This window comes from Lacerta agilis, chromosome 13 (genome assembly GCF_009819535.1).
Source record: "Lacerta agilis isolate rLacAgi1 chromosome 13, rLacAgi1.pri, whole genome shotgun sequence".
Lineage (NCBI taxonomy): Eukaryota > Metazoa > Chordata > Lepidosauria > Squamata > Lacertidae > Lacerta > Lacerta agilis.
In genome coordinates this window covers 39,911,706-39,925,158 of record NC_046324.1, presented here as the reverse complement: position 1 = coordinate 39,925,158, position 13,453 = coordinate 39,911,706, and the positions used below count along the sequence as shown (strand labels likewise).

Sequence of the window (13,453 nt, the reverse complement as noted above, 5' to 3'; positions counted from 1 at the left end):
ATCTAAAAATGTGCTTTAAATCAATCACTAGGAAAGCTAAAATTCTCCAACCTGAAAACCTCTTTCTACCTGGTTTAGAAAGGAACCCTAGTCAGCAGGAGTCGTGGTTGAGATTAGCACTGTTCTTGTTAAAGTTGTTAAACTTATTTCCTATAAAAATCCATCTTGTGTAGATACCTGTTTGGACATCTGGGTGGCTTATATCAATATATATATGGTTAATTTAAGAAGGATATACAGATGATTATTGGATCCTAAATGTGAGCCAACAGTGGGTTTTGTTTTTCCTTCACTTTTCCCCATTGTTTTCTTTTTTCTTTGTTAAATTTGCTTTTAAGAATTATTTTTTAAAAAATAAGATTGGCATAGATATTTTTGCCTAGTGTTCAGGTAGGGGGAATGTAAATAATTCACTGCCAAGAGGGGAAGAGGTGGGAGAAGGGGGAGCACATGTTTGAAAAGCTAGCTCCTAATTGCTCAACCACAATTAAGAGCGGAAGGGCCAGCTCTGTCTGCACAACCAGCCCTTGGACTCTAGATTATTAGAGCAAGGAAGGTGAGACTGTGCTTCTTTATAAAGGAGAAAACTGCTGTCCAGCAGCTAGAGTTTTTGCTGGCTGCCCTGTCTGTAGTCCACCAAAGCATACCGTAGTTGGCTGCCTTGGGTTGAAAACGGCTGCGTTAAGTAGCACAATGTTTTAGTATTTAAAAAAGAATGAAGAGGCACACACAGAGTAAGTGTGCACTGTCTTATTTACGAACCTGAATAGTTTCCTTGTTTCTTCAAGGTGGCAGTATTTTGAGTACTCGCTGTTCAGAGACATACGAAACCAAAACAGCTCTAATTAGTCTCTTTGGAATTCCCTTGTGGTACTTCTCTCAATCTCCTCGCGTAGTGATCCAGGTAATTAAAAGGCTAGTGATTTTTAAAAGGCACAAGTTGCTCAGGGCTTTTGTCCAGAAGGGTTTCTGTGTCAACAGGTAAGGTCATTTCTGCTTAGTACAGCAGTATCTTGGCTTCCTCACATCTTGTTGGCATCCTGTCATCAGTTTCTTTCTGTGCTCATGGAATAAGAATGAATTTTGTGCCAATATTGGATGAGCTAACATTGGTGTCACTTAGTTTCCATCTCTTGTTAGCTTTTCTTCCAGAATCTCTGGCAAGCATTCCATGAAGGCGCATTTATATGTTGACTGTTGCTCAGTTCCTTACCACTGAGATGCTTTGCAGCTAAATTTGTGCACTCTTCAGAACCCAAGCCATTTAAATGTTGACCGGCTTTCTGAAAGAATGTTATAGTCATGAGTTCTGATGTCTAGTATGTCCCGTGTGTGCACATTTTTGAAATATAGGGCTGTTCCATACGGATGTATGCCCTTATACAGCTAGGACAGTTGTCATTGCCCCAACACTGAGCTGCTTTTATTAGCTATTTCATAAATTTTTATGCACTGGATTGTAAAAAACACCAGTAGTTTTCAGATTGTGCACACAGGAAGCCTGTGGCTTCTCAAGGTGCTCAATGAAAAGATCAGTAATAAACTTCCCTGAAAAACTGCTTGCCCACCAATAAGCACCTTCTGCAGTGTTCATGTACAGGGGTATTGAGCATGCAACAGGTCTGAATAAAAGGCAGAACATGGCTTGTTGGCTCCTGAGGTGTCCCCCCCCCCCCAAGAATGCTGGACTAGAAAGTCTGATCCAGTCCTTTAAAAAGAGAGCATATTTAGGGTGACAATGCAGATCAGTCATACCTCTTGCTTTGTAACTATAAAATATACAAGTAGGCTGTGGGGATTCTATCTTAAAAACAAAACAAAGAGACAGATCACACCAAACTAAGGGCAGCCCATAATTATTTTAGGAGGCACAGTAAGTTTGGAGAATGTGATGGTGAAACCAAACAGGCCTCAAACATGTCACTCAAATACCCCACAATAGGTAGATTTCCCCAAACAGATAAAACAGTGCAGAAAGTTTTAAAACCACTGAATTATGCAACAAAAGTTGCTTAAAGGTTTCTTAAAGGAAGCTATTTCACATTATAATTGTTCACATTTTTTATGATGATGCCACACGGCGTTATTATGTTGCTGTACTTTCGTTATTATAATTTTGAGCTGCTGTGCTACATGACTTAAAATATATGCACCATCTAAGGAAATTATGCAATTTCTCAGTATATGCTTTGTCCACATTATAATGTCAGATCTCGTTGTTATTTTAAATCTTATTAATGGAACTGCAACTTTTTTTTATTTCTTCCCTTAAGCCTGACATGTATCCTGGAAACTGCTGGGCTTTCAAAGGATCACAGGGATATCTGGTTGTCAGGCTTTCCATGATGATCTACCCTACAGCCTTCACCCTGGAACACATACCAAAAACACTTTCACCAACAGGCAATATTACCAGTGCTCCAAAGGATTTTTCAGTATATGTAAGCTTTATCTTTGACAAAATAGATTAGGATGATTTTCCTCATATTTATTTATTTTGCAATTGTTATAAAGATATAAAATGGGGATCAAAGGAACAGGACTTCTAATACCTTAGTGTATTGATTTATCTCCAAACCTGCCCCGGATGTGCCTGCTTCAAAACTCTTCCCTTGGGAACTGTATTTGACATCTGTACAAGCAGCTGTAAGAACAGACTGTTTTAATTAGCTTTTCAGTGTACCCAGATAGATAACATAAAAGAATTTTCAGTAAAACAAAGAAATGAAAACAGGAGATCACATATTCTACTTAATATATTTTGTGTTAAAATTAAAGTAGAAAGTCAAGATGTGACGGTTTATAAAAGTTACTCTTGCATTCAGACCACATTTCAGACATTTCTAGTATTTTACATTGCAATTATCCTGAGACTTTGTGGTTGTCTTCATAGAAATCCAAGTAGTAAATTCATATTTTTCTTATCCTAAAAAGATTCAGGGTGTGTGTGGGATATGTTGTGTGTCCTACCTGCTTTTATTGTGATCTTGTCTTTTAATAGGGACTGAGAGAGGTTGAAACTAAAACTGAATCTTATTGTTACCTTCTCTGGTGAGAATTCAGAATAATATTAAACATTTGTGTTGGCAGGGTCTTGAAAGTGAGTATGAACAAGAGGGCGTACTTCTTGGGCAATATATTTATGATCAAGATGGAGAGCCATTACAGATGTTTCAAGTAACGGTATGTCAACATTAGTACAAAGTCTATCTGCCTTTAGGCTTCTTTCTTTTACACTCTTGGAGGCATTGACATGTAATTGTGGAATGCAAATAGTATTAGGTTTAGATTTGCTCCTGTAAAGCAAAGAAGCTAGATCATGCATGTGACAAATAAAATATGAAAGTCTGGTTTGCTCCAGTCTTGCATATAAGCCCACAGAGGGTTTTACTAGCATACTTACTGCTCATTCACAGAAATCTTAAAGTAGCACGAGGCTTTCCAAATTGGAGGAAATTTCCAATTTCAAATTGCACTAACCGCAAATTCTCCCCTTCTCTGATACCACATAAATTGATCTGCGGAGAACTGTTGGCCCTGCCTTTTTTGCATGGGCTTGATGGATTTTTGACCTATTTTGACTGCAATAGTACATGTAAAGTTGAATGCAAAGGAAGCTGTAGCAACAGTTATAGATGCAACATTGTAATCCTGCTTCTTTTAAGGACAAAATACTGAAAAGCTAATGGTTGTATCCAATACTGGTCCTGCTCAAAGTAAACCCACTGAAGTTAATGAACATGACTAAGGGTTGCTAGGTCCTGCTGAGAAGAGACCCACTGAAATTAATAAACCTAAGTTATTCACATCCACTAACTTCAGTAGGTCTACTCTGTGAAGGACTAGCACTGGATACTACCCTAACTTATATCCATTAATTTCAGTGAGTCTGCTGTGAGTACGTTTTGGGTACAACCATAAGCACCCTTTTAGTCCAGTTCATTGCAATAAGAAATAACGTGTGAGTTATGTGGTTAACAACGGCTGGATTGAATTCATAGCGTTTAACATTTTTAACAATATAATTTATTCTACAGATAAATTACTTTTAAAGTAAGTTATCTGCTAAGTTCTAACTTCTTCCTTGTCCTTTATTTTTTTAGGAGACAACTGAAAAACCATTCCAGATAGTGGAGCTAAGAATATTTTCTAACTGGGGCCATACAGAGTACACTTGCCTCTATCGGTTTAGAGTGCATGGGAGACCTGCTGAATGAATCCTATGTATGCTTTCCTACTTCTGGATGTATATTTTTTCTGTTTATATGTATATAAAGGTAAAGCCTGGAACACTGGAATTCTTAAAAGATACGTGATGGGCTGCAGGTTCCAAGTTCTTGGCTAAGTATAGAAGACTGCCAACAGAATTGTATATCAAACCAAAAGGTTATTTGCTCGGATGCTCAGCTTGTACCTTCCAGACAGCTTTATATTTTTAACGTGTTCATTCTAAGAAAAATATTGCATGCCAACCACTCTCATTTGCAAAACTCAGTTAACAAGCTAGTAAATATCTATTTTATTACTTTGCAATATAAGCTTTTTAAAACTTCTTTTTTGGCAGCTAGGAATCTGTTTTCGTTGTGGGGGTTCACCTTCCCCACGTATATGATTTTTAAAAAAACGACTGTGGATGCAGTCTACCATATTCTGCAGTTGAATAGTTTCCAGTCACTTTGACGGGGTTTGCATGTGGTTCCAGCACAAGCCCTCTTTAAGGGATGGAGACTGTGTGGCACCAGTAGTTGCTGCGTTGCCTTTTGGCCACAACCTCTCAGACCTGGTGCCGCTTCACATACTTTTAAATTCTCAGTAGGATTTGACACCCGTGTTGCGTTTTTGAGGGAAAGTTTCTCATTTCATCTGGAATTGTTTAAGAACATCTTGTTAAAAGACACATTTGGTAAGAATATATTATGTTTTAATGTTACAGATAGGAGAGGGATAGAGCCAGAAGTCTATTCAGACTGGTAACCAAACTGGAAAAACAAGAGAGAAAAGCGTCATTAACAGGTGTTTTAAACATAAATGGCTTTAAATTTTGATTTTTTTAAAAAAAAAACTTTCCTTTTAAGCAAGTTGATGGTTACAGTAGCTAATAGTAGTTGAATGCATTAGAAGGTTTCCATGAGTGGTAAGTACAAATTTGGCCAAGCGTTTCAGCGTAATATCAACAGAAGTATATGCTGAATAAAGGAGGAAGAGGTCTCATCAATAAGAAATGGCCTTAACAGGGTTGAATTAGAATGGCTTACAAGAGTAGATGCTGAGCGATGGGAAATAATAAGGAAGTGGAAGTGGAACCAGAATTAAAAGGATGATGCCAGAAATGCTAAACCTCAGATGTTTCATCCCTGGGGCTTATTCACACATTCTCTCTTGTGCAGTTTAATATCCCAAGCCTCACTGGGTATTCTGGGGTTGCTGCTAATCTCTGGAAAGCCAGAGGAAACTTCACAAGATTGAATGTTGTTGAAACCTCAGGGGCAAAGTTTTGATGTCACTTCTCCCAAAACAACTGTTAGTTTAAAAAAAACACCCAAACAATAACATGGTTATGAACTTCAGGACAGAAATGGAAGTTTTCCTAGAGCTCTTGTTACACATGGAACTGGTTGCATGCCCCGACAACTTGATTTCTTTTAAATTGGAATTATTATTAGAAACCTTCCTTAGGAAAAAGATTCCTGAAAGTGGTGGTGTGTGAAAATCTTACCTTACGTTTTGCTTTTTTGGAGAGTTTATAATAATTGTTCTTTTGGGAACAACAAGATGGAGAGTTAATGTATGTTGCACAAAGAGTCCTCAAATATTTATAGAGAGTTTTATTTCCAGAAGACCATTTGCTCGCCTAAGTTCAGCTAGAAATAGAACCAATGGCCTATTGAGAAGAGCTTGTTAAAACCTGTACAGCTGTTTCATAAACTGTAGGTTAAATATATAAATCAGAATTATCCTGTATAAATCCAAATGGGGGAAGTTGACGGGGTGGGGAATATTTTGCATAACACTAACTTATTTTTTAAAGACGTAAGATAGGACTTTGTGCAATGTATTTTTGTAAATGCTTTTTTCAAAATATTTGTCTCTGGTATCCTTTGCTGCCTCCAAACTGACAAGAAGCTATTGAAAATGTTTTAAGAGTTTAACTTTTGGAAAGTGCATGTAATATTGGGAACTAAGTAATAAAAGTTTTCTTTTTTTCCCCTTTTGGTATTTATGCTGAATGCCTCTTGTAATAACTTGGTAATTTTTAAAGCCACTGAAAGGCACCTAGTGGTCATCTTATTTAAGTGCAAAGTGACTTGTTTCAGGACAATCTGGTCTATGATTACTACCCAGCACACAGCAGTTATGTATATTAATAGTGCCACACCAATTAAGCTACTACATAAATAGTCTTGGAAAGGATTCAGCAAACTTGGAGAGGATGGATCTTTCAATGGTTATTAGCCCTGATAGTTAAAGGTAACCCCCATCTGCAAAGGCCTGTCCCTCTGATGACCAGACTTTCAGGTACAAATAGGACAGCCGTCACTCATTCCCCACCTCTGACCTTTCCAGAGCAATCTGGTTGACAACAGCTACCAGACTCAGAACACTAAACTAGAGGGACATGGGTCCAATTCAGTATGGCATTTTCTTCTTCTGGTTCTGTTTGCCTATCTCTGCACCAAATGCTCTGCCTTCCTCCCCAAAATTATGCAGAAAGTATATTATGAATGTACTTTTGTTCACGTTTTATAGATCCAAGGGCATGTACAATTTGCTGCGTGTCTTGTGTGAAAGAAACACACAACCATGCAAGAATTAAATTTTATATAAAAGTTCAAAAAATGCTTTTACTTCTTAAATTACTACTGGTTTGCTACTAAATACCTGCATGTATCCTGTTTTTGCTCCAAGGAGCTCAAGCACAGCTATCCCCCCTCCTCCGTGTTATCCTCATGACAACCCTGCAGTGTTTTTGCAGAGTGCTTAAGTCTGTACCCAGTATCATATTACGTACTGTACTTTGTGAGGATTCATTGGAGTCACATGAGGCGAGATGAGTGATTGGGCATCTGTATGCTTTCCCTAGCCTAGCAGCTTTGGGGAAGGAGCTATCTAGACTGAGGAAATATTGCAGTGGAAAGATTAAAAGAGAACTGGTGATTGCTCTACAAGCTGGGACCCTGCCCAGCTGCATAATAAGAACTAGAGAGAAGGAAACATCAAGAGATCTTCTAGCTTTGTCCTCTTGTCTCCTCTTTCTGGAAATGAGGAGTAGCATTAATGCAAAATGAAACATCTGTTTTAATTAATCTGTTCAAGTCAGGTACTGAACATATGTAAATAAAAAATGTATTCAGGGGAACATTTTCAGAATGCTTTAGTATGGAAGGGTTTTTTGTTTGTTTGTTTAATTGTCACAGTTTAAAGCTGTTGTGTACCAATGAAGCATATCTATCAACTTGACATTGTTGCTTTCCAATGAGGGAGCAAATATGCAATCTGGTTGGTAACTGCAGGAGAACAAAAATTGCTTAGTTGTGCCTGTTTGAAAGAGATTTGAAATTTATTGCCCTTATAAAAACCTGACTCTTGGAAACAAATAGTATGCTTGAAACATGTTCAGAATATAACAAATAGGACAGGTGTGGTTTCTTCTGCCACATTTTTATTAGAGTGATTTAGCCACGTCTGTTTACAGAGATACACCCAGTACCGATGTTGTTCGTTTCAATTGTGTTGGTAGTTTAACAAGTTCAGTTTCCATGGCCTGTCATTACTGATGAAGGTAGATGTTTCCTGGGTACTTCCCAAATAGGAAGCAACGTCTTGTAAGCCGGAAGCAGTTCTGGATGAATTGCATTATTGTGTGCAGCTCTCTCTCTCTCTCTCTCTCTCTCTCTCTCTCTCTCTCTCTCTCTCTCTCTCTATATATATATATAGAGAGAGAGAGAGAGAGAGAGAGAATTTTAAAAAACTGGCTCTTGATTGACAGTGTGAATGTTGTGAGGTTTCCCACACATCCAACATGCATTCCATCCACATTTTAACTTTTACAAGATTCTCCTACATGCCTCTTCGGTGTCTAAAACATTTTAAATAATAAAGCCAATGGGTCAGAAACTGGAAGAGCATTGCTGCAGATGGGGAAAACAAAGGAGTTACCATGCTGCTCTTCTCTACATAAAATAAGTTCTGGATTAATCTGTACAGTGGTGTGTTAGATAGGTGGAGCACAAGGGAGCTTCAGACAGATCTTATGTGTGAGGAGGGGTGGGGTGTTGTGCTTGCTACCTCTGTTGTCCAGAATATATTTTTGTTTAATTTGATCCACATAGCCCACGTATCAAAATAAAACTTCCTAAGACAAATGCATAAAAACAAAACAAAACCAAGGCTGGCATGGGATGTTATATTCACAAGAAAAAATGATACAGCTGGTTATCTGTATATTTGCAATAAGATACAGACAAATGAAGAGTACCATCATAGCGAACGATAGAATGAGGTATACGGAAGCCTAGGCCTATAACAGAAACCATCAGACACACACGGAGTACAATGAAAAAAAGGCTACTAAGTCAAGAAAAATGTTCAGCCAGTTAGATGTTACCTATCGTAGGGCTATGGAAGAGAAAAGTCTAAATTTTCTTTTTTTATGTATTCAATGAAATCCCAACAGAGAAAAGAGATTTTTTCTTTCTAAAAACGAGGACCAGGTAAATTTCTCATGTAATGCAATTTTCCAAATATTATTTCCCCATAACGTGGTGTTAAATTAAAAATGTTTTCCATCTTTGAGTAATCAGTAGGCGTGCAGCAATAAAAAGGCAATTTAACAAATCTTTTAATTTTTGTATCTTGATTGTTGTTGTTCAGTCGTGTCCAACTCTTCGTGACCCCATGGACCAGAGCACGCCAGGCACGCCTATCCTTCATTGCCTCCCACAGTTTGGCCAAACTCAGGCTAGTCGCTTCGAGAACACTGTCCAACCATCTCATCCTCTGTCGTCCCCTTGTTCTGCCCTCCATCTTTCCCAACATCAGGGTATTTTCTAGGGAGTCTTCTCTTCTCATGAGGTGGCCAAAGTACTGGAGCCTCAACTTCAGAATCTGTCCTTCCAGTGAGCACTCAGGGCTGATTTCTTTAAGGATGGATAAGTTTGATCTTTTTTGCAGTCCATGGGACTCTCAAGAGTCTCCTCCAGCACCATAATTCAAAACTTTTGATACTCTCCTTCAAAAATTTTTTTTTTTGGGCAAGAGTAAAATGTTTTCTTTTAGGGTCTTATTTATGTCACCAGAAGCCTTACGCCAAAATCGCTGCACCCCAGGCCAGATCAGTCCCACCAAAGGTGGTAGTGGCTACATCTTGATCCCACCAACTCCTCCCAGAATCCGAAGAGGCGCTCGAGGGACATGCGAGAGAATTGAATCACAGAACTGGAAGGAACCACGAGGGTCCTCTCGTCCAACCCCCTTTGCAGGCAACGTCGTCATGGAGACGCCCCTGGAAACGCCCCCTGCGTCCTACATCCCCTCCCATCTGATCTGAGGCGGGCGCCGAGCCACGTCGGACGTCACTCCCTCGGAGACGCCGAGGGCGGGGCTCGTTTGCGTGCGCATGTCCCTCGGCGGCCGCCACCCTCCCGACCGCCTCCTCTCCATTGTTGACTAGGCGGAGCCGACGGAAGCCGGGAAGGCCGCCGCTGATATTGCGCATGCGCCGCGTTGCGTGAGGCAACTCTGGCCGTCTTGTGTGGCGTTTCTCCCCGCCCCGCAGTCATGGCGGCGGAGCAAGAGGCCTTGAAGGGCGGCAGCGCCGTCAGCGGCCGGAACCGGGGCGGCGTCCAACGGGTCGAGGGCAAGCTCCGCGCCAGCGTGGAAAAAGGAGACTATTACGAGGCACACCAGATGTACCGGACGCTGTTCTTCAGGTACGCCGGGGCGCCGCTCGCGCTTCGTTTCACACATAGCCCCCCTCCCCCCCCTCGCGCTGCCGTGAATATATTCCTCGCTTCGCCCCACCTCTTTCCAGACGCTTCTAATTGCGCACCAGTAGTCCTCCGCGCGTACGCCCCCGCCCTTTCCCCAATACGATTGGCTGAGCCTCTTGCCTTTCTCGCTCGACCGAAGCTTTATTGGTCGAGAGAAGGGGCGGGGTTCGCGGGAGGGAGGAGGGGGCTCTCGGTGTGTCTCCCCATCTATGCGAAACTCCGGATCAGAAGAGAGATGGAGGGAGAGAGTAAGGAGGGCATAGTTAATATGATAGGCATTTAGAGTCGTCTGTAGGTGTATACGTACCGGTAGGTAGGTAGGTAGGTAGATGGATGGATGCTCCTATATATACACACACAAACCCCGAATATATACATACTTAAAAAAACAGGTGTTAAAGCTTGCTATGTACAGAGACACACACACCATAGAAACAGAGAATTGTAGAGTTGGAAGGGGTCCCCAAGGCCCATCTAGTCCAACCCCCTGCAATGCAGAAATCACAGGTAAAGCATCCATGATAGGTGGCCATCCAAGCTCTGCTTAAAAGCCTCCAAGGAAGGAGAGTGCACGATCTCTCCAGGGAGAACGTTCCACTGTTGAACTGCTCCCACTGTCTCGTGCATGCAAGCACAGACACACGAAACAAATACACATACTTACAAAACAGAGATGTTAAAGGCTTAAAGCAAACAGCTTTGTTATCCGCCCTCCGCTGCCCTGATGGGATGTGGTTCACGTCAAAGCAGCTGAAAAGGGCGGGAGCCAGCTCATGTTGCTTTATGAGTTTTAATATATGTGTTAAATTACTGCAATGGAAATACGGCTGTAGTGATTTAATTGCAGCCTTCCAAGATCTGATGCAAACTGGTCAGAAGTGCTGTTCAGTGCATTTAAAATTGCCCTGTGTAATATATTCAATGAGAGAGTGATTAATAGGTTTATTGTGCCAGTGCTTTCATGTGTAAGTTGGTGCCCACTTTGTCAGATGCATGGTTATCCTTAGTTGGCAGATATATTTTGGCATGCTTTGGGGGGTGAGGCGGCAAGGACAGTAAACAATGGGTTGAAAAGACCATGGAATGCAAGAGTTATACATTGCGTGACATTTCTGTTCAAAGCTGAAATGTAGACCTAGTAAGTGAAGTAAGCATTTGCAGTACCAGTAACTGGAAATAGCAGTTTTTCTAGCATTTTCTTCTGTTGTAGCAGAGTGATGTAGCTACTTTAATCTTGCTTAGTACAACACTCACTGTCAGCCAGTGATTTTAATTAGCAGTAGGTTATTAAGGAACTATTGGCTGCTTCATGCATCACTTAATGAGTAGAAGCTATTCCACAGAATTTTGGGACTGCCACCAACTTGGGTAGCTTTGACAAGGCTTAAACAAATTTATAGGAAGTAGTTGCTCTCAGTCACTAATCTTGACTGCTAAATAGAGCTTCCATTTTTCAGAAGCAGTAGACCACTGAGAACTATGTGGGGAGAGCACAAAGTGTGCTGCTCACACATTGCTGAACTAGATAGACCTCTTTGATCTAGCAAGGCATTGGTTATTTTACAACCACCGTTTTTATCCAGCAAGTGGATAGGCATCTTAGTGATATTTGAGAAGGGAAACTATGTTTATTTTAAGATTCAGAAATGCCTTGTTTCATAAGCTATTGTAGGCTGAATCTTGCTTCATCAGATGTATCTGACCAAGCAGGCTTCAGCTTGTCAAAATCCATGACACAATGTAACTGTTAGTCTGGGAGCCTTCAAAGTATACTTACTTCATCATCATCATCATCATTTAATTGTATATCTCCTTTCCATAGTTAAAACCATAGTCAAGGCACCTTACCAACATGAAAATATTTAAAAAATTACAAACGTAACAAAAGGATACATAAACCACAACAAATAAATAAAATACATCGAAAAATACACAACCATAATTGAAGACTTTCCACATAAATCGTTATAAGATCTAAGAAGAAAGATACAAAAAATTATTATCAGTAACAGCAATGAAAGCCCCTAAACCATACCGCACCCCAAGAATCTGTTCAGCAACCTCAGCTTGGGTAGCTGGAGTCAGTCAGCACCCCAACCTCCCAGACCAGGTGGAAAAGACTAGCAATGCAAGGTGCAGGGAGGTAAGTCACTTTGAAATAAATGGTATTGGTTTTTCACAACACTTGGTTCTCATTATTAGCATGATTACGGTTTTTTTCTTTTCAGTTGAATTACTTAACCTCTGCACCTTTAGAACTTTGAGCAGATAGCAACATATTTAAATAAGGCCAGCAAGTTAAGATGCACAGTTAAAATAAGGCATTCTGTACAGGAGAAATCCTTTTACCTGTACAGAAAGTATTGGAACAAATTCATTGTAGTGTGTATGACAGGATAGCTAAAGTTTTAATGAGTAAGTATAATCTTTTGATTAGTTATCTTTAATGTGCAGCCAGTTCCCAGTCATCCTGAAGTCCTGGGATAATGGAGAAGAAATTTGGGATTATAAGCAGATGCATTTGAGGTCAGGGTGTAAAACAGGTTAAGGTGGAAGCATAGTTCCACCTTACTTCAGTGGAACTTCAAGTTCCATTACCTCAGACAAGAGGTGTAGGGTAGAATAAACCTTGTTCTTTATCAGGAGTGGGAGAAGGGATTCAATTTGTGACCATAGTGGAAATTGTTATTGCTGCCTTGAGTCTTGCAGCTAGAAAAGGGAAAATATTTTAATGTGGGAGCTGAGTCAAGCACTGTCATAGATCAAATATTTCCCCAGAGATCTGGTTGTAATTGCAGTAGTTTGAGGCAATGGTATATGAATTGATAGGTGGAAAAATGGCAAAGGTCTCATTGACTCAAGCTAACTGAGTTAGAATTTTGTACTTTCAAGTTGGAGTTGATAATTGCACCTCAGTTTCCCTCTTTACCTTCCTCTTGTCTCATTTCCTTACCCATTTGATACAAATCCTTCTATAGATCAGAGAAATTGAAGTATTTAAATATAAGGCATAGCTTGCGTTGGGAAACCATTTGTATGACACTTGGAAATATATTCAAGGCATATTGAGAACATGGGCTTTTATGTTTCCATTGCAATCACAAATCACCAGCTATTGCAGAAATTAACTTGTCTGCAAAAAGCCAGTTGTGAGCATTATCAGTGGGAGTTGTATAGTCCGTTGTACTCCGTTGTAGCAGAAAGATTCGACTATTGTAGAACCTTAAATATTAACTATTTTAATATTTAAGCAGGTGGCGCTGTGGTCTAAGCCACTGAGCCTAGGGTTTGCCAGTTGGAAGGTAGGCTGTTCGAATCTCCGCGACGGGGTGAGCTCCCGTTGCTCAGTCCCAGCTCCTGCCAACCTAGTAGTTCAAAAGCACGTCAAAGTGCAAGTAGATAAATAGGTAAATAGGTACTGCTCCGGCGGAAAGGTAAATGCCGTTTCCATGCACTGCTCTGGT

The 13,453-nt window shown here is 40.3% G+C and overlaps 2 protein-coding genes across 2 annotated transcripts in view; both read left to right on the top strand.

The window, feature by feature from the left end:
* The window catches only part of SUN1 (Sad1 and UNC84 domain containing 1), a 45,162-nt gene extending 38,954 nt beyond the window's left edge, over nucleotides 1-6,208 (top strand). Inside the window, 4 exon segments of the mRNA XM_033167280.1 lie at nucleotides 789-904; nucleotides 2,274-2,441; nucleotides 3,091-3,183; nucleotides 4,104-6,208. Coding sequence (XP_033023171.1) covers nucleotides 789-904; nucleotides 2,274-2,441; nucleotides 3,091-3,183; nucleotides 4,104-4,217 — 491 coding nt within the window. The 3' untranslated portion in view covers nucleotides 4,218-6,208.
* A 3,507-nt stretch (nucleotides 6,209-9,715) lies between these two features.
* Nucleotides 9,716-13,453, top strand: part of GET4 (guided entry of tail-anchored proteins factor 4) — a 29,026-nt gene continuing 25,288 nt past the window's right edge. The window contains exon 1 of the mRNA XM_033166706.1: nucleotides 9,716-9,929. Coding sequence (XP_033022597.1) covers nucleotides 9,778-9,929 — 152 coding nt within the window. The 5' untranslated portion in view covers nucleotides 9,716-9,777. The remainder of the gene's footprint in view (nucleotides 9,930-13,453) is intronic.